This window comes from Orcinus orca, chromosome 18 (assembly GCF_937001465.1).
Source record: "Orcinus orca chromosome 18, mOrcOrc1.1, whole genome shotgun sequence".
NCBI lineage: Eukaryota > Metazoa > Chordata > Mammalia > Artiodactyla > Delphinidae > Orcinus > Orcinus orca.
In genome coordinates this window covers 78,100,066-78,125,160 of record NC_064576.1, presented here as the reverse complement: position 1 = coordinate 78,125,160, position 25,095 = coordinate 78,100,066, and the positions used below count along the sequence as shown (strand labels likewise).

The 25,095-nt window shown below is 35.5% G+C and overlaps 1 protein-coding gene across 12 annotated transcripts in view; it reads right to left on the bottom strand.

The window, feature by feature from the left end:
• The window catches only part of PSPC1 (paraspeckle component 1), a 108,222-nt gene that overhangs the window by 61,455 nt on the left and 21,672 nt on the right, over positions 1-25,095 (bottom strand). For all 12 annotated transcript variants that reach the window (XR_007473177.1, XR_007473181.1, XR_007473178.1 and 9 more), the window contains exons 5-6: positions 22,073-22,157; positions 14,565-14,670 (exon numbers count right to left, since the gene is read on the bottom strand). Coding sequence is in view for 2 of the 12 variants with exons in the window: in XM_049701259.1 (XP_049557216.1) it covers positions 14,565-14,670; positions 22,073-22,157 (191 nt within the window). In the remaining 10 variants the exon portion in view is untranslated. The remainder of the gene's footprint in view (positions 1-14,564; positions 14,671-22,072; positions 22,158-25,095) is intronic.

Sequence of the window (25,095 nt, the reverse complement as noted above, 5' to 3'; positions counted from 1 at the left end):
GACATTATTTTATGTATAATATTGATTTTTTTTCCTTTAATACTTACTACTCAGGATATCAATCTGTGATTTTTGAAGATATTTTAGGGTTTTTCTAGGTAATCTAATTTAAACAAATATTGACTCTATGTAATTATCAACTGGAATAACATTCTGCAGTCAATGACAAAATGTGCTCACCTCACACACTGATCAGTCTAAGTCCTAACAGCCACCATCATTCTTCTTTAATTCATAAAGTCCTCTCTCATGTATGTCTCTAAAGAAACTTCTAAGGATTTTCTAAGGATCACAATGTGCCACTTAGGTTCCATGTCTTAATAAAGAAAATGCTAAAAATCCTGATACAAAAATGCTGAAATAAAACTTTTAAATCTAAAAGAAATATAATTCTAGAGAAACATTTAAGTTTTGGCAAGTAACAATATTCAACCTTTTTATCATTAAATATTCCTAGAAATTTTCCTAAAAATAAATTACTCTTAGCACTTGGAAATATAGCTTTTCCTTCACTAGAGAAGTTTACATACAAGAATAATAAGACTGTTAGATAGCTAGTCAAACATTCATTGGAGAAAACAAACAGTCAGCATCTAGAAATACTAGGTAACAAACATATTTACAAGAATGGAACAAAAATCAATTATGTGAAATATTTTTTAAAAATAGGTATAAACAGGGCTTCCCTGGTGGCGCAGCGGTTGAGAGTCCGCCTGCCGATGCAGGGGACGCGGGTTCGTGCCCCGGTCCGGGAAGATCCCACATGCCGCGGAGCGGCTGGGCCCGTGAGCCATGGCTGCTGAGCCTGCGTGTCCGGAGCCTGTGCTCCCCAATGGGAGAGGCCACCACAGTGAGAGGCCCGTGTACGGCCAAAAAAAAAAAAAAAAAGGTATAAAGAAAACTAAAATCACAAAAAAGTAGGCCACTTTGCCAAGAAATTATCCACTCATTTAAAAAGTGTTAAGTTATGGAAAGGTGTGCATCAAGAAATTAATCTTCTAATAAACTAAAAAGGGAAACAAGAAATGTTCCTATTAGTAGAGCTCAAATAATAGCATGCAAACTTTCCAACATAACCAACAGAGAAAGTGTGGAAGACTTAACATTTTTAATTCAAGTAATAAAAAACAACACTTTCCAAGACATTATATCACTCACTGTTATATTGGGGGGGGGATATTTTAAGTAACATAAGACAATCTTTAAAATATAAAATTTATAGTGGGTTTTTCCCTTCAATTTGCATTCTAAAATGCCTGCCCCCATGAGTATTGAGGAAACGTTCCTCAGGTTTATGATTGCTTAAGTGAAACTTTACATCACATTTCATTAGGGAACTGCTAATTAAGACAAAACAGTTACCACAACACATCTATTAAAATGTCCAAAATCCTAAATGGTGACAATAGGAAATGCTGGTGAGGATGTGAAGAAACAGGAATTCTCATACACTGCTGGTGGGAATGCAGAATGGTATGCCTGCTTTGGAAGACAATTTAACAGTTTCTTACAAAACTAAACATACTCTTACCCTATGATCCAGCAATCACGCCTCTCGTTATTTACCCAAAGGCACTGAAAACTTATGTCCACACAAAAACCTACACACGGATATTTGTAACAACTCTATTCATAAATGACAACCAAGATGTCCTTCATTTGGTGAATGGATAAACAAACTGTGGTACATCCAGATAATGGATTATTCAATGTTAAAAAGAAATGAGCTATCAAGCCATGAAAAAACATAGAGGAGGGACCTTACTTAAATGCATATTACTAAAAAGCCAATATGAAAAGACTTCATATCGTATGATTCCAACTATACGACATTGTGAAAAAGGCAAAAATATGGAGACAGGAAAAGAATCAGTGGTTGCCAGGAATTATGGGGAGGGAGGAATAACAGGTGGAGCACAGAGAATTTTTAGGGCAGTGAAACTACTCTGTGTGAGACTGAATGGTGGGTACGTGTCATTTTCCATTTGTCAAAACCCAGAGAATGTGCAACACCGAATGTAAACTATGAACTATTGGTGATGCGGATGTGTAAGACACAAGTGCACCCTGTATGCTGTGGGAGTCTGATGTTGGTAGGAGTCTGATGTGAGGGCATCTGTACGTATGTGGGGTGAATGGGGTGCGTGGGAAATGTCCCTTCTGCTAAATTTTGCTGTGAACCTAAAACTACTCTAAAAAATTTACTTTTTAAAAACTTTAAAAATGTTTCTTTTTGAATAAATTATATCTTAATTTATGTCACAAGTTTTAGTCATGAAATAATAAACATTTCTTACTTGTTAAATATTGAATCAGAAATAGAAGGAACCACAAATACAAGTAGGGGGCTTTATCCTTAGTTTACTGTACTGATTAAGCTAAACACATGCGCCTCTTAAACTACATTCACTCAACAGTGTATTTTTATTTATTTTTTTTTTGCGGTACACGGGCCTCTCACTGTTGTGGCCTCTCCCGTTGCAGAGCGCAGGCTCCGGACGCGCAGGCTCAGCGTCCATGGCTCACGGGCCCAGCTGCTCCGCGGCATGTGGGATCTTCCCGGACCGGGGCACGAACCCGCGTCCCCTGCATCGGCAGGCGGACTCTCAACCACTGCGCCACCAGGGAAGCCCCCAACAGTGTATTTTTAAAGCCTGGTTCAGGTAACTTTGTAAACAGATTGTTCTGAGGTCACTGTCAAATTCAACTGACCATGTAGCAAAATTAATTGTCACTTTTTAAAACACAGGATGGCTTTCTAATTGAAGATGAATTAAATATAACTACACATAATCTAGCATGCATCAAGAGACAGAAGGGAATAAATATTTTAAACAAATCAATTTTTAAAACAAATTTATATTGAGCTTAGAATTTTATTTCTAATCTATATACCTGAGGGACATTTTCAAGTTTATCCTTTTCAATTGTCATGGCAAACTCCCTCTGAAAAGCTGCTTTTAAAAACTGAAATTAATTAGGAATATATATAATTATTTTTCAAATTTAGTTATTTTATCCCAAACTCTTAAAGAAATCAGCAATCTGAATACCGACTACAACACAGACTACTTTCAATTACATCTTACCAAGGCACATATAATACTGGTGACTGGTTTGCATTTCTTTACCTGTAACCTCTTACCCAGTACATTTCCATATCAAAATCAAAACAACTATCAAGACTGGCCAGATCAAGGGATGAAAGATTAAAGAGCAAATATAAGCTGCATAAGAAGCAATTCCAAATCGGTCCCACCAACAGAAGAAAGCAAACAAAGCACATGTGTTCCAATGTATGAAGGATTAAGAACGTATTTAAAAGAGGAGAGTGTCTTTTTCTATTCATGATACTAGACATAAAACAAGTTATCTTAGCAGTCTACCAGAAGCTTTGAAATCCTGACAAATTATATATTGTTTCTAAGTAGATAACTCAAAGCAACAGATTCAAAATATAGTAATATTTAAAATATTTAAATAACTAAATACAATTCAAAAAGTTATTTAAAATTTACAATTATAAGCTAAACTAATATACAAGCATTTCTATTGTTTAAAAGCAGGATTTAGAAAAAGCAATAATACGTCAAATTAAGACGTTATATATATTATGAGAATTGTGGCAAATTTATAACCAGAAAAGACAGGATTTGAAACGTGGTACACAGTGTAGTGGAGGATATCATAAGACAAAGAGGCAAACTCACCCATTTTACTTTAAATTACTTGAAATTTCAAACAGAAGTAAATGCATTTCATCAGCAGAGCACGCTTACAAACCCAAGTTTTTTGCTCCCTGCCACTAGCAGTTAGTTAATAATTACACATGGATATCGATATTCACATTTATCTAGTTCGCTTTGGTAGGAAAATTCTGACATTTCAGGTGATACTACAGAGCTTCATGCCCTCAACATGAAGTACAAAAGATACGGGATATTGATTGGCCTAAAAAAAAATTTTTTTTACATAATCCCCGTGTAGGAGAACTCCTGTAGGGGGCTCTAAATATTACAACAAGAAATCACAAAGCAGAACCAACAAGTTTTTATGTCTTCCTAGAACCTTCTGTTATTACTTCAAGCTATTTAATTACTGAACAAAATTCCTATTGTTTGCATTGCATGTAGTGGACATTTCAAAAACATGTTCACTTTAGTTCACTTGTATTCGCCAATCTTGACTCTCCTCTTCTCCAACCCCTCTAAAAACGTAAACGTTACCTAAAAGATCTGACCATTCTGAACCAAGTAAGATTAGAAGAACTTACCATTTCAAATGAAAAGACAGAGGTATACCTACAACACAGTGGAATAATAAACCAATCACATCAGTTTTTAAAATGCACCCAAAAGAGCCCCAGAAGAGTGCAGAGACTACACATTCACTCTCCAGCATACAATTTTCTCTAAACTCTCAGAACTTTTTAGCTGCGTCTCTTAACCTACCCCACATAGGTCCCCGGTCCCTAAAATACTCTAAAATCCTCAAAGATGTGACTCTGCGCTTGATTCCCCTCTGTATCCTCTATGAAGCTCAGGACTGTTTTGAACACAGGAAAAACAGGGAACAAATTTTTCCTACTAAAGGGAACCTCCAGTCTTTGTGTAAGACTAACTATCTTGAAGGGATAGTCAAGTGGAATCTGAATACTAAAAAGTTACGTGTGCTGAAAACCAAGCACAAAAAATGGTTATTTTACTGTTTAAAATTTACTCTTGGGCTTCCCTGGTGGCGCAGTGGTTAAGAATCCGCCTGCCAATGCAGGGGTCCCAGGTTCGAGACCTGGTTCGGGAAGATCCCACATGCCGCAGAGCAACGAAGCCCACGGGCCACAACTACTGAGCCTGTGCTCTAGAGCCTGTGAGCCACAACTACTGAAGCCCGCATGCCTAGAGCCCGTACTCCGCAACAAGAGAAGCCACCGCAATGAGAAGCCCACGCACCGCAACGAAGAGTAGCCCCCACTCGCCACAACTAGAGAAAGCCCGCATGCAGCAACGAAGACCCAATGCAGCCCAAAATAAATAAATAAATAAATTTAAATTTTACTCTTTACTATGTGACTCCATTATGAACTCTACAGAAATACATCAATAGGTGTGTTTCAATGCCACCTATGTTTCAAAACCACTGATGCTGAACATCTGAAATGTTAGTATTAAATAAAAATACTGAGGTTTGGTGGCTCATAAAGAACCCTCAAAACTATGATTGAGCTGCACGCTGTCATCTGAAAAAGAAGACATCAAGCAACTATTTAACTCTCCCAATTTACATCTCAGTAACTACAATATAACAAACACAAGATTCCTGACCTCAAAAAGCTCAAGAGGGCTCAAATACTGGACAACTGTGAGAAAATATTTAGATGGCAATATAAGTACTAAAAAAGAATCATATTAAAAATGATATAGGATCACAGCTGGGGTGAGTAGTCAGGGAAAGTTATGTATGTGCTGAGTATACACACTCCCCAGGAGGGAAAAAGGGATATGGGAATTTTTGTGGAATATGAGCCCCTCTGTGACTCTAATGGGAGCTAAGGCCGATGAAGACACTAGAGTCATCTAATATGACATAGAAATAATTAAGTCCAACAAAGTGTCCTCTGATGAAGTGGTTAAAGAATATAAAGGACATGGTAACCATTTCAATCTGGATTCATTCAAAAGACTCCTAACCGTGAATGATAAAACAGAGGGGGAATATGCTACTTATAATCATAACATATGATTAGGGTGACCACACACACATCCTGGTTTGCCTGAGACAGCTTATTTTATGCCTGCTGTTAAAAAAAAAAAAAAGTAATTTTACATAGTACTCATATTCACTTGTCCGAGTTTGGATGAAAATTTTATGCTACCAGAAAACTACTAGAGCTAATCAATGAATCTGGTAAAGCAGCAGGATACAAAATTAATGCACAGAAATCTCTTGCATTCCTATACACTAATGATGAAAAATCTGAAAGAGAAATTAAGGAAACACTCCCATTTACCACTGCAACAAACAGAATAAAATACCTAGGAATAAACCTACCTAAGGAGACAAAAGACCTGTATGCAGAAAACTATAAGACACTGATGAAAGAAATTAAAGATGACATAAACAAATGGAGAAATATACCATGTTCTTGGATTGGAAGAATCAACACTGTGAAAATGACTATATTACCCAAAGCAACCTATGGATTCAATGCAATCCCTATCAAACTACCAATGGCATTTTTCACAGAACTAGAAAAAAAATTTCACAATTTGTATGGAAACACAAAAGACCCCAAAGAGCCAAAACAATCTTGTGAAAGAAAAATGGAGCTGGAGGAATGAGGCTCCCAAACTTCAGGCTATACAAGGCTACAGTAATCAAGACAGTATGGTAGTGGCACAAAAACAGAAATATAGACCAATGGAACAGGACAGAAAGACCAGAGAGAAACCCACGCACATATGGTCACCTTATCTTTGATAAAGGAGGCAAGGATACACGATGGAGAAAAGACAGCCTCTTCAGTAAGTGGTGCTGGGAAAACTGGACAGCTACATGTAAAAGAATGAAACTTAGAACACTCCCTAACACCATACACAAAAATAAACTCAAAATGCACTAAAGACCTAAATGTAAGGCCAGACACCATAAAACTCTTAGAGGAAAATATAGGCAGAACATTCTATGACATAAATCACAGCAAGATCTTTTTTGACCCACCTCCTAGAGAAATGGAAATAAAAACAAAAATAAACAAATGGGACCTAATGAAACTTAAAAGCTTTGCATAGCAAAGGAAACCATAAACAACACAAAAAGACAACCCTCAGAATGGGAGAAAATATTTGCAAACGAAGCAACTGACAAAGGATTAAACTTCAAAATATACAAGCAGCTCATGCAGCTCAATATCAAAAAAACAAACAACCCAATCCAAAAATGGGCAAAAGACCTAAATAGACATCCCTCCAAAGAAGATAAACAGATTGCCAACAAATACATGAAAGGATGCTCAACATCACTAATCATTAGAGAAATACAAATCAAAATTACAATGAGTTATCATCTCACACGAGTCAGAATGGCCATCATCAAAAAATCTACAGACAATAAATGCTGGAGAGGGTGTGGAGAAAAGGGAACCCTCTTGCTCTGTTGGTGGGAATGTAAATTGATACAGCCACTATGGAGAACAGTATGGAGGTTCCTTAAAAAACTAAAAATAGAACTACCATACGACCCAGCCATCCCACTACTGGGCATATACCCTGAGAAAAACCATAATTCAAAAAGAGTCATGTACCACAATGTTCATTGCAGCTCTATTTACAATAGCCAGGACATGGAAGCAACCTAAGTGTCCATCGACAGATGAATGGGTAAAGAAGATGTGGCACATATATACAATGGAATATTACTCAGCCATAAAAAGAAACGAAATTGAGTTATTTGTAGTGAGGTGGATGGACCTAGAGTCTGTCATACAGAGTGAAGTAAGTCAGAAAGAGAAAAATAAATACCATATGCTGACACATATATATGGAATCTAAAAAAGAAAAAAGAAAATGGTTCTGAAGAGCCTACAGGCAGGACAGGAATAAAGATGCAGACGTAGAGAATGGACTTGAGGACACAGGGAGGGGGAAGGGTAAGCCAGGACAAAGTGAGAGATTGGCATGGACATATATGCACTACCAAATGTGAAATAGCTAGTGGGAAACAGCTGCATGGCACAGGGAGATCAGCTTGGTGCTCTGTGACCACCTAGAGGGGTGGGATAGGGAGGGTGGAGGGAGACGCAAGAGGGAGGAGATATGGGGATATATGTATATGTATAGCTGATTCACTTTGTTATAAAGCAGAAACTAACACACCATTGCAAAGCAATTATACTCCAATAAAGATGTTAAAAAAGAAAATTTTAAAGTTTTCCTTACAAATAATTAGATATTATTAAAATTATTAAATAATCCTTTTGAGAAGTGATCAAAGATTTCAACAGCTGGTTAAAATTGGTATTATATCTTCAACACAAATGCCCCAAATCATCAAAATCCTAAGGATCACTTCCTAGAGTATATGTTAACATTATAAACATGTATCTTTGTTTTCATTTGATGATAAGAGTCTAAGTTCCAATTATGTACCATCCTTAAATATTCAGAAAAGTTCTTCGCTCATTGTAGGAAACCAAATTATTTTAGTAAATAAATAAAACATATTAATAACAAAAAATTGGGCACAACTACAACATTCTATGCGAGGCCACTGCAGTATAACTGTTATTATCCATTCTGATTTTTACCATCATGTCCAAACCATCAGAAGCAGGCTGCCATTATACCAGCGATAGGTAATAACCTTCCCACACCTAAATCTGACTCCAAACACTACAGCAAATAATTCTTCAGTTATTTCCATAGGATGATGAAGAGGCTATAAAAACCCCCTGTGAAATATGTCCTTTGTTCAACTGTGTCAGATATTTAGCCTTCCAAAATAACGCAATCTTCTACTTCAATACAACCAAATTACTTGTTAAAGCTAAATAATTTACTGAAAAAGAGAAGTGATGGTCATGTTAAAACCACAAAATGGCAGCTTCTCTCAAAAATTCACAAACTATTTCAGAAAACGTATTTGTACCTCATTAGTAAGTGACACCTGGGATCGGTTGGCTCTGCCAGCACCTATTAATGAAAGTTCATTACTGGCTACAGTTTCTGCCCTGAGTTTTGTACAGCGAACATGGGGGGAAGGGTTAGGTTATAATTAAATCAAGGAATGATGATAAGAGAAACAATACCCACTCAAGAAGCAGGAAGGGACTGGCATAAAATTAAACAACAGGCCCAATGTGGCAGCTCTTCCCATAACTTCTGCTGATTTATAACCATGACTACTAATGAACCTTCTGAATACTAATTTGGACTCTTCAGAACCAAGAACCAAGGTTCTAGGATATGAGGCACTCTGCTCAATAAACCTTCTAAAAACACTGAAAAAGAACACATAAGTTAATACAATTACATTTTAAGTCACAAACTCTTTATGAGTTTGGTTAACATGAGCCGCTTTTTATAGATTTCCCCCCCAGCTCTCAGACTGGCCTGAGATCAGAGGTCGGCAAACTTTTTGGGGAAAGAGCCAGGTAGTATTCCAGGCTCTGCTGGCCATACAGTCTTGACACAGCCTCAGAGTTATGTCACCACTAGTCAACGCTGCCATTTTGGGGCAAAGCAGCCATAAACAAAACATAAATACAGCTGTGTTCCAAAAAAACTGTTCAGAAAAAAATAGGCAGTGTTCAGATTTGGCCTGGCTTACCCTAGGCTGTAGACCTCCAGCCCAGATGAAATATTTTAAAAACTAAAAATTAATGTATCATTTGAGATAATACTCCCTTCCACATATAGGATGAAAGCCCAACTAAAAGTTGCCACACCAAAATCCCACAGAGCGCGATTCACAGAGAATGTTGTGCCATTTATACTGTTAACTGTATGAATTGTGTCTGCCTTGTCCAATGACCCTGAGCTCTCCCTTAAAACTCCCCAGGTCCCATAAAAAATTCAACTGCTACTACTATTCTCGTCTCAACATATGTCTCACTGCAACATACGGCCAGTGGTTTTCGATCTTTGCCAAGGAAAATAAGCAAGCTGAAGGGCTTTTTAAAATGCAGATCCCATGGCTACTGGATTACATCTCAGGCATTAGATCCAGACCCACTGGATTAGATCTCAGGCATTTTTCCTTTTTACGTTCCACAGATGTGCTGCAAAGATTGAAAACTACAGTATTTAGTCGAAACTGTCAATGGACAACCCATCAGAATCTACTGGGATCACAAATGAATCAATTAAGTAGGACGGAGACCTGAGAACCCACATTTTTCGAAAGCTCCCTGAGTGCTTATGATGCACAACTTGAAACACTACCGTGGAAGAGGTGTTACCCTCTTAGCCAGGCTACATCTGCTGTGGCCTCTCTGCTCAACAATTCCAGGAGCTACAAAGGAATACCTCTAAGGATTTGACATGGGTCAAATTACTGCCTTGGTATATAATACACATTCGGGTCTTTATGCACGTGTTCATTTCTCGAGGGCCAGTCTCACCTACTCAAACAGGAATAAAAGTTATTCCATATCAATTCATGTATATATCTTAAAACAGATATGAAGGGCTATTCTCTTCTTCACTAAAAACCAAACATTAATATTTACCATGCCAGATAAAGAAACTTCTTAAGTTTTAAAACAAAGTAGCATCCAATCTAAGCACTGCCCCAATTTTCCTAATCAAAGTATTTTTATAACTACATGATGCAACTACTAAAGCCAGAATGACATTTAGACATTTTATGACTTACTCATTTTTCCAAGAAAACAAAGTTTACTCCAGGAAACTGCGTTTTAAAAATATTCTAATTAAAATCTCCCCTTTACTCCAAACCAAACTGCATCCACAAATGAAGACTAGCACACAGCAGTACTTAAATGTTTAAACTACTGAATCTACAGTAAGTGAAACAACCTAATAGTAAAAAGTCACAAGACAACCATAAACAGTCTCACAAATTCTTACTGTAACAGAATAACCTCTGTGATGTGTTCAAAGCTGTAAAACTGCGATAAGTAGAAAATTTCAACCTAGTAAATACTATCTAGAAAATGGTTCAAATACACTATGGTAAAGATAAACCTAAATGCAATTAAGGCACAGAATAAAAATATATACATTGTTATGGGAGTCAAAAATGTGTTATGCTACAGGAGTGAAAACTAACATGTTTAATCTATAATTACCAGATCTATTACCAAAGAGCATGACTTCCTCTTAGGAGGAATAAGGTATGAAATTAAAATGACAGCTTCTAACTGATGAAGAGCTGGCATATCCTTGAAACTCTTAAAAATATACACACATGGGGCTTCCCGGGTGGCGCAGTGGTTGAGAGTCCGCCTGCCGATGCAGGGGACACGGGTTTGTGCCCCGGTCCGGGAAGATCCCACATGCCGCGGAGCGGCTGGGCCCGTGAGCCATGGCCGCTGAGCCTGCGCTCCGCAACGGGAGAGGCCACAGCAGTGAGAGGCCCGCGTACCGCAAAAAATATAGATAGATAGATAGATATTCACATGTATGTCATAATATTATGATAAATTTGAAAGCTAACCAAAAAAAAAAAAAAAAAAAACAACAACCCAAAAACCATGACCAGACATGACGCATCTTTTCTTTTGGTAAGGGCAGGAGCCGCGCTATGCAGCATGTGGGATCTTAGTCACCCGACCACGGTTCAAACCCGTGCCCCTTGCATTGGGAGTGAGGAGTCTTAACCACTGGACCACCAGGGAAGTCCAGATGTGTCTTTTGTTACATTAAAAAATATATATATTATTCAAGACAAAGTATTTATTTTATACTTAAAAGCCCATACTATTAGTTGTGCTGGAATATTCCTAAAAGGAATATTAGAAAGAAATGTGAGGTGGCATCTTAAAACGAACCAAGTAAACCTACATGACTTTTATTACCCAGGCAAGCTGAACACTTACCATTTGATTCCTCCCTTTATACTGAACAGTGAGAAAAGAGAAGCACATAAGAGGGCCTAATTTCAAAGCTTTTAAAAACAAAAACAAACATTAAAATTGTTTAACAATTTTTCCCAAAGACAGTTTTCAAAGTAAAAATGAAGAATAACTAATGCAACAATGGCCTCAATGTTTCTTCTATTAACACAAACCAGTCAAGACTAGTATAGAGCTTTTGTTAATATTTCTTTAGTGCTTGATTAGTTTATATTAATAAGCATTATGGAGCTAGGAACCAAATAAAACTGATACCAAAATGACGAAAAACTTGTGTCTATTCATAATTTCTAATCTCAAAAATATCTAAAAATAGAACAAAGACTATATTTTCCCCTAGATATTTAATTCCATTACTACATACTATGATTCCTTTCCAGAAAATTAAGAACATAGTAACTTTGTGGCCTAACATGAGTATTAATTTTAAAAAAAAGTCACCAACTCTCCAGCCCAAGATTCAGCAAACTTTTTCTATAAAGGGCCAAGGAGTATTTTAGGTTTTGTGGGTCAAAAATACTCTGTTTAGTAGTCTTTTTTTTTTTTTTTCTTGTCCATCAACCCTTTAAAAATGTAAACACCATCCTCGGCTCTGTGGTAGGGTGGTATGAAAATGGGTGGAGGTTCCAGGCTACAGTTTGCAGACCTCTGCTCCAGCCAAATTAATCTTATGATGCTTCAAATATGCAACACATACTTTAAGTAACTACTTAAAAATATCTTAATATTAAAATATTTGATCATCTAAGTTTTCTAAGAGCATACTTATGAAACAATAAATGATCTATTTTTGAAATGCCAATAAATCTGTCATATTTTTAAATATCTAATTTGTTTATTCTCAAAGTTCCTTGGCTATCTATAAAATTTTACCCACCACTAAAATGATTTTGAAACATTCGAATGTTTTTAAGAATTTGCAGTATTTCAATTTTAAACTGTAGCAACATTTCTAAATAGTTTTTCAATAGAAAAGTAAAGTCGAAACTATCTGTTGTCCTTTATTAATTATACCTATATTAAATACCACTGAACATATTAAAAAACACTGGTGTAAGTTTTTGTAAAACTGAAACTTCAAAGAATGAAAAGAGTCTGCAATCAAGCTTATGATGTAGCCAACTTAAGTTTAACAGAATATTTTATTTAATCATTTCCTTCTGGTCCCTAAATGATTTACATCATTACACATAGCTACACATTTGCTCCAAGAATATAAAGTGTATGCCAGAGAAATATTAAGAAAGCTAATTCCACCAACTTTACTATAAGCAGGCAGTTTAAAAAAAGATACGTTGAGGTACATAAAAGAACTGGGAAGAATTTCCTAATCCTCAATGGAATGAAATAAAATTTCCCTAAGAAATATATCACATGTGGTTTACATCTTGACTGTATTTTAAAATAAAAACGCTAGTTTTCAAAATATATGCGCCTGAAATTTTTTTTTAATTCCATTCTTTTATAACATCATAAAATATCCTCACATTGATAAATCCAACAGATTTATGTTCAAATGTAACTATGAAAAAGAAGACCACCATTTAAATATGTCACTATGCAAGTGCTATGTATCCAAGAGGAAAAGAGAATTGCAATAATGCTAGAAATTATTCAAAAAGAAAATTCAAAATGTACTCAACTAATTTTCTAATGGGATTTATAAATCTATTAATTTAAACTTTTAGTGTGACTTATAAATAATAAGAAAATTTCTAACTGAATTTAAATGCCATATAATTTTCATTCAAAGGATATTTACTTGATGGAAGGTAAGATAAAAAGTTCTTGTTGATATTCTACTCAGGATTTATTTTGCTGTCTGTATTCATTTTAATTTAAGTATTTTTTTAATTTTCCAGGGACAAAAGAACAGGGACAGAGACAGTCAGAAAAGACACCAATGACTGGAATTAATACATTTAGCCTCAGAAACTTACTTACTAAAGAATCATGGCTTTTGAACAGCCAGAGGAAAAAAATACTGGTAAGTATTTTTTAGAGTGAGTTGTTAAGCTGGCATTCATCTAAGGTGAACAATGAGACTCTGTTAACTATTATTAAGACCCTGTGGGTTATAACCTACTTGAAGTATCCTTTTTTGCCCTACCATTTTGCCCCCCCAAAACAAAACCCTGAGTCAGATAATGTCTTTGGAACTAACTCCAGTTTACAAGAAATTCGGGCATAAACAAACTTGCTGAACATCACTGCAAGGATACAGTCAACAAAATCCAGGACGTGAGATACTCTATACGAGGAGCTGTTTCTTTAAAAAAAAAAATAAGGAAAAAAAGAGGGAGAGAAAACCTATAGACTAAAATGACTGGATTTACCAACCGATCTGAAGAAACCAACTACTTTAAAAAAAAAAAAAAGTAAGACGGGCGAACTGGAGCTTTTACTAGTTAATATTAAATAACTGGCAATTTTTAAGATACGATAAAGACATTTTTTGAGAGTCCTTATCTTTTAGAGATACACACTGAAATACAAATGAAATCATATGAAGTCAGGGATTTCATATAAAAAAATTAGGGAAAGTGGGTATACTTAAAGATGAAAAAGATCTGCTAAGTATTGATAACTGTTATGGTTGAGTGATGAGCACATACTACTTCTACTTTTCTATATGTCTACCAAACTAAAGAATTTTTAATATCAACGGTGAAAATCAGTCAAGTGGAGATGATGAATTTATCAAGATTCCTAGTTTAGTAGGAATTAAAAAAAGATAAAGTAAAATGGAGAAAAATTTAATATTCATTTCATAAAGCATGATTATCTTCAGAAACTAATTTTAATTTATTACCTGTAAGAGGTTAAGAAATTCGTTAGTTTAACATAAACATGACAAATTCAGAAAGATTAGAAAATATATTACTATATAAAGCAGAATCTAAAGAATTCTAAATATATATCATCCACCTGACAATGTAAAATCATTTTAGTTAACCAGTATTTTACTTACATTTTCCATATAGTTTGGCTTAAAGCCCTCCTGCTGTCGCCTCAGCTCCTCCTGTTCTCTGTGTCGGATCATTTCCTCTTCACGACGACGGTGCTCTTCTTCATGCCTGAGAGATTTTTAAATAAAAACTCAGGGTGGTTGACATATAAGCCATAATACGGTATTTTATTTCAGGTAAAACAAAATCATTTATGTATATCATTTATTTATACATTATGCCTAATCTGTGATAACGAGTGGCTTACCAGATTTACCTTCATTTTGCTCTAAACCATTAATAAATCAAACAAACCAATAAAATAATTTATCTAGGGTAAATCAAAAAAGTAAAGTAACAGCATATAACTAGGATAATTATATGCTTACAGTCAAAAAATCCAGAAACCAAAAGCTCAAACCAGTACTCTATTACTGTACAAAGAGAAAGCCTGGGATTCACAATCACTGGCACAGCAGAGTTAGTTCTTAGAGACACTCAGAACCTATTCCAATACAAGCCACTGCAAAGGACCACATTGCCTAGACAAAAATCCTACTACGTGCAAAAGGAAGCCTTAACATTCTCTCCCCCATTTCATTAATGCACTGAGGAAAGTATGCACCTGGAACAGGTGTCTGATTACCACCTGTTTTCGCAAATTAAGTTTTATGGGACAATCATTCCCTCACTGTCTGTGGCTACCTTTGGGCTAGAGCAGTGCTGAATAGCTGATACACAGACCATATGACATGAAAAGCCTAAAATATTTACCATGTAGCCCTTTCCCAGGAAAAGTATGCCAACCTCTGCCCCAGAGATATCAAGCATGGAACAACAACTACAAGACAAACAAAAAAGATATGTATGTGCAGGATTACTATTAAATCATAATTAGTTACAATATGATTAAGAAGGAAAAACCTACAAAATAATATTAAAGTAATAGTCTGACATTTAAATCAATGCAAACTCAAATATACATGCTCTCCACTCAAAAACAAAGAAGTAATTTAAACAGCAAAGACTATATAATGCTGATGCCCCCTCAGTAGGTCTCATTTTCCAGGCTACTCTTATAAGCACCCTTTTACACCAAGTATAGATACTTCGTTGTTGTTTTGTACACCAAACACAGTACCTGAACTAAAAGAAATGGCGGTTTCACCCACAGCCAGCAAGAAAACAGGTTGTTAGGACTTCATATCAGACCATGTGCAAGTAACAAGACAATGTTCCTAAGGTATTTCAAGCAAACTCTGGATTTTGAGATATCTACGTCCCCAGTATAGATCTCTATTCAAGGAAACAGAATATTCCAATAAACCGGTTAATCCATTTCTAGTACATTAACACACTCATAAATTTTATGGTTAAGAAAATACTTTCATGTTCATACACTGCTGAAAATGTACATAGTGACAGGAAAAATTCTCTTATTCAAAAACTCTAAGGCCACATGTGTTTTTCAGACTTTAAAAAGGGTTTAATATACTATTATGATATCTCCAGTAGGATCTATTATGATATCCCAGCAGTACCCAATAATCAACACCATTAATACTTCTGTAGTAAGATGAACATTCACATTCTACGAATATAACACAGGTTTGGCATGACCACAACGTAAAACAGGTCAGGTTTTGCATCATACAGGCTCATGTCAGATCCTGCCACTAAATGATACTCAAAGCTTTTTGGTCTTCAAGATTGCAACAATGACTTTGTTGAGGACCAACGTGTAGCAAACAATTTTATGTGTGCAAATCCATTTCCAGTAAACTAAACAGAAATATCTATACATGTGTGCAAGAATGTATACACACAGATACAAGACTGTACATTAATTAAAGGCAAAAGGTTGAAGACATTCAATTACAAATGAGGGACAAGGAATACAATACAACCATTACAAAGGCAGATTTGCATTTACTGACATGAAACAATGTCTAAGGTACAGTGTCAGAAAAAAGGCAAGCAAAACAATAGTATTCCTATTGCTGCATCTAAAAACCATTTGTACGAGCAGAGAAGAGAGTATGAGAGTTTCTATCACACTGGGGATAATCTGGGGAGACAAGAGCATTGCCCTTTTTCTTTTGTACACATACGTATCATGTGAGTTTTTTTAAACATGTATTGCCATAACATTTTTAATTTAAAAGATATTTTAAACAAAATTTATAATGTACTTCTCCCTATTGTTAGAGCAATTTTTTTCTGATAAAATGTGAGACTACATTTATATCTGGAGAAAAAATATGGTAAAAAGGTATAAAATCACTTTAAACATTTGCTATTTTTTTCCTTCCATTCCATTGCCTATAGATTCCAGAGTTTCTACTTTATTTTGTGATTACACCACACTGACAATTCCATAATATAAATTTACAGGCAACATATAGGAACATTCCCTACTGTACATATGTTTGCGTTTAATTTTTTTCCTTCCACAAGATGCTTTAACAATTATCTTTATATTTAATGTCTCTTTGGATCAAGGATAATTTCCTAGGTTATATTCACAAATGTAACTAATAAGTAAAGAAGCATGATGAATTTTAACTTCCTTCATGTTATACTTAATTGGAAATTGATAAAACCTCTATTTTACAATTTATTTTAATTGGAAGCCCACTAATTGTCTCATATTTTAATAGGACTTTGAAACCTGAGAGGCTTTAGGCACTAAGCTATGATACGACTGATATAAAAATGTCCTGCTCTTTGTTCCAGTCCAGCACTATGGCCTCCACACCCACCAAAGGCCTCAGTCCATCTGATGATCTTTATACTTTGTCAAATGACATAAAAAGGGAAAGAATGGATGGATGATGGGTAGATGAGTGAGTAGGAAGGAGTAAGGGAAGGAAAGAAGAGAACAAATGAACAAGTACTAAGTGGGCCAGTTACAGCCTGAACCAGCCCATCTAAGCCCTGTCCACCTTCACTGTCACAGCCTCTGAAGAAGTGACCCACGAAAACCTAACTTATTTGTAGCATTGAAATGAAAACCAGAAAATTTTGTATACTCCAAATTATTTAATTTCTTTCAAATATATTTTCTTAAGCAGTTTTTTCAGTCTCCCAACTAAGGTAAACAGAAAGGCCGTGTCCAGACTCTCTGGCTGTCTCACGTGGCAGCCTCCTGAGTCAGACCAACCTCTGCAGGCTGCTGTATTTTTATCTGCTTTCTGCTGCAAGGGCAGGATATATTTGACAATTATTAGTAAAGTAAGTTCCTAGACACTATATTTTTCCTTTCCTTCATACATGCTGCAAAATTACTCAATTTTAACACATTATTTACATTTCTTAAATCAGGAAACAATTCTTACAATTAATTTCAAAACAAACTCCACAGGCACAAGAAAAGATTAACAGATTTATCACTGGCTGTATCTGCTAAAATACAGCCAACCATAAAAGTTACACATCAAATTATCACTTAATTGTTGACATATCTCTATATTGTTGGTACACACTTATCTGAATTTCAAATTGAATCTGATATACCTCTGCAACATTAAATAAGATTAATGGAAGACCATTCGGTGAAAAATTACCAGGTACATAGAATACTTATCACGTCAAGCAACCAATATTTCAATTATTAAACAAGTAACCTATTAAAAATTCCAGTAAGTACTGCGTTCTATTTTGTGCGCTTCACTTTCTTTTTAATAATCTGATCATATTCCAACTAATGTCTGCCTCCCTCCCAGATTACCTAAGTGCCACACCAGCAGAGCTTGTGTCTTTTGTTTTCCATTGTATCCCCAGTACATAGAGTCCTCTTTTTCATTTTTCATTTCCAACTAATTTTAAACTTACAGAAAAGTTGCAGAAATAGTAGAGTTCCTATATCTCCCTCATGCAGCATCCCCTAATATTAACATCTTCCATAACTATAGTACAATTATGAAAACCAAGAATTCACACTGGTACATTGCTACAGTTCAACTCTAGGTCTTACTCAAATTTCACCAGTTTCCCCACTATGTCCTTCTTCTGTTCCAGGACCCTATCCAGAATCTCACATTGCATTTAGTTATTATTTCTCTTTAGTCTCCTCGAGTCTGTAACACTTCAGTGTCTCTTGGTCTTTCATGACCTTGACACTTTTAAAGAGAACTGATTATTTTGTACAGTGTCCTTCAATTTAGGTTTGTCTTAACTTTTCTCACGACTAGCATAAGGTTATGAAGCTTTGGCAAGAAAACCACAGAAATGACAATGTACACTTCTGGGTGCAACATATCAAGGGGTGCCTGGTGTCCGTGTCTTATTAAGGGTGATACGAACCTAAACACTTGGTAATGGTGGTATCTGCTGGGTTTCTCCACTTCAAATTTACTATGTTTCCATTTGTACCTCATACAAATTTGAGACTCCACAAATCCTGTATCCCAAGTTTTGTGCAACAACCTTAGCACCTACTGGGAAATCTTGAATGAAACAACTATAGGCGTGCCTCATTTTATTGCCCTTCCCAAAAATTGCATATTGCTTTTGCACACTGAAGTTTTGTGCCAACCCTGTGTTGTCAGATGGTTAGCATTTTTTAGCAAGAAAGTATTTTTAATTAAGGTACACACATTGTTTTTTAAGACATCATGCTATTGCACACTTAAAACACTACAGTGTAGTATAAAGGTAACTTTTATATGCACTGCGAAACAAAAAAATTCACTTTATTGCAATATATTGTGCTGGTCTGGAACCAAACCCACAGTATCTCCAAGGTGTGTCTGTATTACTGCAGTATTCACCCATTGGTAATTTTTCTCTCAGACTCATTTCACATTTATTATTTGGAATTCTACTTCTAACAACTAAGGAAGAGTTGTCCATTCTCCCCATTTATTTACTTACTCATTAAAATAATTTCTATCAGCACAAACTCATGGATATTTACTTTATTCAACAGTGTAAAATCTAATACTATCATTTTTTATTTTGTTGTTGAAATTGTTCCAACTTTGGCCCTTAGGAGCACCTTCAGTTTGGCTCCTGTGTTCTCTCAACATGCCCTAGCATTGTTCAAGTACTTTGCTTCTCTCTGACACAAGATTTGTCAGGCTCATCTTGGACTTTTCAAATCCTGGAATCAACCACTTCTCCAAAAAGCCCTGGTTCCCTTTATTGGAGAATGGTGCTCAGAAACAAAAATCTGGGCATTAGATGAGCTCATTTTTCCTGAGGCATCACTGCTTCTAGATGGACAGGGCTAGGAAATATGTATATATATACGAACCGATGTACATATACATGTCTATATTTCTGTATCTGTCTAGATTAAATGCCACTCAGTTCATACTGATACTTAGAATCCCCATTAAACATCACAGGAGTCGTTTTAATTTTAGCCTTTCTCCCTTCTTTCTTTCTCCAACAATGAGAAACCTGGTTCATACTGATCTGTACTAATATATTCACTTAAAAAAGTATATACATTATTTTCAATAAAGTCTTGATCAAAGAAAGAAAAAAAGTATATACATAAAGTAGTTTCAGAATTGCAAACCTATATCCCTATGAGAAATACATTTACTAACTAGATTACAGAATTTATATATTGTTCTTGCCACTAGCCTATAGTATTCAATCAAGATACAGTTATCCAAAGTTATTTAGGTTCCTTATTTTCTTCCCCATCTCCTTCCAGTGTGACAATGCTGTCCATTTATATATAATATAGTTAAGTTCATCTGTTATATTTTTATTCCCTACTTTGGGTTCCCCCACATTGATTGTTTTTTTCTTGGTTTTTGTTTTTCTTTTTGCTGACTGAAGTACAGTTGATTTACAATGTTAGTTTCAGGTGTACAGCAAAGTGATTCACTTATACATATATATTCTTTTTCATATTCTTTTCCATTATGGCTTATTACAGGATATTGAATATAGTTCACTGTGCTATACAGTAGGACCTTGTTGTTTATCCATTCCATACATAGTAGTTTGCACCCCACATTGTTTAGTTTTAATTACTTATTATTTTAGCACACTAGTATAGGGCACTAATTTTAAAAGCCTACTTGTCAAGGATAAATGTAAGAGAAGAAAGCTGGATTCAGGTAGGTTTATATTAGGGGAGAGGAGGTTTCCTTTTCTTTGTACAAGTAGAGGAGACTTTAACACGTTTACATGAAGTGGAAAGAAGCAACAAGAAAGAAACTGAAAAAGGTCCCTCGTGTAAGAAGTTCATGGCGGGAGTTATTTACACCAGTGGTTCTCAAAATTTAGGATGCACCAGAGTCACCTGGAGGATTTACCAAAGCACAGGTGAATCAGTTTATGATTCGGTAGTTCAGAGGGAAGGCTTGAGACTTTCTAACAATCTCCTAGGTTAGAATGCTGATGCTGCCTGCCAAGTACCATAAATTGAGAATAAGTAGGTTAGAGTAAAATCAGAGAAGTACCAAGACAGAAATACACAAACGTTGGTATAATCAGGTATAAAGTTGGAAGAAAAACACTAAAATATATGGTCTAGTACCTATCTCCTGACCGTGAAGACACTTCAAACTCATTAACAGTTTTTCACTTTATTTCCCATGAGCACCTAACTTCCTGTCACAAGCACTTACTACTTTTATAGCACTTTCAAAACAAAATTTTAAGTTTGCTTTAATCTATAATATCTTTGTTTATAACAATTCCTAATTATGTTTTTGTTTTTTTCTTTTTTTGCGGTACGCGGGCCTCTCACTGTTGTGGCCTCTCCCGTTGCAGAGCGCAGGCTCAGCGGCCACGGCTCACGGGCCCAGCCGCTCCGCGGCATGTGGGATCTTCCCGGACCAGGACACGAGCCTGCGTCCCCTGCATCGGCAGGCGGACTCTCGACCACTGCGCCACCAGGGAAGCCCCTAATTATGACTTTTGAAACTTGTAAGAGTAATACTTATCTCATATTTTACAACTGAATATTGCAGGTACAAGAAAAGCTGTTAATTTTTGTTTCTACATCTTGGATCAACTACTCCCTTAAACTTCCTTACTTAACCTAAAAGATTTTAAGTTGCCCATCACAGTTCTCTATTATGTACTGAGATCTTTAATGCCCATACCCTTTTTACCATGGATTCCAGATATCTTTTTTAAACAAATTATCACAAGTACAAAAATGCTTAACGGCATTCAGAGTAGTATTATACACATGAAAAAAAACTCAGATCAACGCAAATATATCCATCTCTGGAAAAATGGCCCCATAAATCATGGTGCATTCTTACAATAAATTATACGAAACAATGCCTAAGCCCTTTATGTAAGTTCACATTGTCTGCAAAGTGTCCATAATCAGCTATAAAAAACATAGAATAACAAAGATTTATGTTATCTCAAAGATTTATGTTATCTTCTGGAGTAATTCCCTAAATGTGGTCAGAAATCGACAATTTTGGTTTCCTCCCCTGTATTTTCCAAGTTATATAACTTGTTGATAACAGGCATTGGGAGTTTTATTCATAACATACATAATGAAACCTACATATATTCACGTATACGTTATAGTGATGTTCTTTACCTCAGTTGTATTTGCTTCCGTTTTTGCAGCTCTTGGTTTCTGAGTTCTTCTAAGCGTCTGAGTTCCTCTTGACGCCTCATTAAATCTACAAGATATTGATTATAGATTAATATTTTTAGCTTCCCCTTCTGTATTTTTATATTCATAAGCATATAGATTCTCTATGACTGGCAATATATGTAGTAACTTATTCATACTCATGCACCTAGCTTCCCTTTTTGTCTATCACATCATTTTACAATGAAAGATTATAAGCTGTGTAATAAATTATTATCACTTCTGGGCCCATTTCTTCATGTGTATGAAGAAAATAATAAATCCATCCTTATATTAAGAAATTTAAAAAAAAGAAATTAAAATGGGCAGTAACTGTTTTAAAACAGGGTCTAGAACATATTAAAAATAGAATAGTAGCTACATTTTCATTTACATAGTTTTAAACAAATTAGAATTTTTTTCAGCAGCAAGCTCAAAGCCCAAAAAGATGCCTTGGCAACCATCAGCAGAGGGCATGTAAGAACCAGACCAAACAGTACGAATAATGAGATAGGACATGGCATAAAACTCAAAAACATCCCTCCCAACACAATCAGCAGGTTTCCTCCTGCATCAGGTCTGTGTCATATGAAGGAGGGCAATGAGGAGACAGTTCCTGAAAGGGGAAAAGGGCTGAATACTGATATGAACAAGACCACTTTAAACAGGACGAGCATTCCCACTGTCACCAACCCATGTCACATCATCAAGAACAGGGGTTCCATAAACAAAAACAAACAAAAAAAAAAACAATAAAATATATTTCCAGAAAAAAAAAAGAACAGGGGTTCCACTGCAGAATAAGATAATGAAAGATACATTTGTTTTGCACATCTGAGAAGCAGTGGATAAACTTCCCAAGTATTAAAACTCTTTGTAATATCTTACCAAATTACATGTGCACGCATGCATAAAATATATATATACACATATACAGATATATGAATACCCTGAATAACACAAGTATTGGTTGTTTTTATTTTCTTTTTCTAAAATCATGTTACCTGAAATTTCTAAAATAAACACATATTATCTTAATTGAATGTTTCTTAATAAATCGCTATATTCAGAATTCACTTAACGTAATACTTAACAGTTAAAGTTAATATTTCATGTGCCAATAACTCTAAACATCTTAACCATAACAACACAGGCATAATTATAACAAGGTATTATCCTCCCTACAGATTGAATTATGTATTAATTATGTCAAAGAAAAAAGATCCAGACAGATTATAAATGTGTTCTAGCCATCCAGCCACTACATGGTTCAACTGGGATGTATAGCCAAATCTATCCTTATTCCAAAGCTCTTTCCAAAATGCCAGCATTGCAAACCTGGCTGTTCAGCCTCAACTGAGAAACTTAAAAAAAAAATTTTTTTAAAGATTTTCGGACTCTGCTCAGGAAAGTCTGCTTTGGTATATGGGATAGGAACCAGGCGATTCTGATAACATGCCAGTTGAGAAAACATTTAGCTATCTTAAAACCCAAACATGACTACAATTAAGTTCAAACATTTTTACCATTAGCCGTCAACCCTGACTGCTCATTAGAATTACTTAAGTACCTTTTAGCCATAGACCAATTAAATCAAATCTCTTGGGATGTGGACCAACTATGAGTATTTTTTTTTTGAAGCTCCCTAGATGACTCCATTCTGCAACCAACATTGAGACCCCATAACTATCATATAATTTCTATAGCTGGCGAAACTTGTAAAGACCAAAAATATACAATCTATTTCTATTCCTAAGGGGAAATGCTTCAATAAGCCAAAGCATGGGAAGTATCTTACTATCATTAATTACCCAAGAAAGTCAATACAGTGCATCCTGTAACAGTTTTATTATTGATTTTGTAGGTTAGTTGTTCTTAAATCAGGGGCACATATAGTAATAAATGTAAAATTACATTTTCTTCCATGAAAAGGAATAAGAAAAGAACATGAATGTTTTCTGACAACTGGATCTTCTCCTTTTAAGCTGGGCCAGTTAAGACAGGTGCTTTAACCTCTCAGATCGTGCTTTCTCACCAGTAACATGGGTATAATAATTAGCTCAAAGGATCTGACAATCAAATTATCAGATAAGCACATTATCTAACAGTCATGAGGAGCACTATCAACTTAAAACAGAACTACCATTTTACATCTTCCAAATTATTTCCTTTAAGTCGCTAATATCCAGGGTTCCTGAAATTTCACGAAAGCTTATATATTTGTATACTGCCATGATAATATTCTTCTGGAGGAAAATATTACCCAAAAAACAGGTAACCTGAGGTGCTTTTTATCCTTTAACCCAGTAAATCACACTCATAGGAATTTTTCTTATAAAAATAATCCAGGGAATTCCCTGGCAGTCCAGTGGTTAGGACTTGGTGCTTTCACTGCAGGGGCCCAGGTTCAACCCTGCCGGGGAACTAAGATCCTACAAGTCGCACACGGCCAAAAAAAAATAAAAATCCAAAGGCATCCACAGACATAAAGTATCAGCTGCAGCACTACTCACTAACAGACCAAATAACATTTAAAACTGTGTACCTAACAAACACAAAAGACGTAAAACTGTATCTATAATTGCAGTATATCATAAACACGGGTATACAGCAAAAAGGGAATAGAGGGGAATATGGACAAATTTTAAGTCTGATTTGCTAGACTGTAGGAAAGTGTTCTCTCAATGTAATATCCTTCAAGTCATGAAGACTAAACATATGCTCTCTGATCTAACACAGCTCCTTCCTAGAAATATAAGAAGTGAATCTATAGATTGAAAGGGCACATCTGGTCCCAAGAAAAGTATGATGGTGTACAATAAGATACATCTGGAATATAAGACTGGACAGATGGAAAGATGTAATAAAACAAGTATAGTAAAATGTTAGTAACAAAATCTAAGTATTAAATACCTTAAAATTCTTTGAACTTTTTTTTTTTTTTTGGCCACATCATGCAGCTTGTGGGATCTGTTCCCCAACCAGGG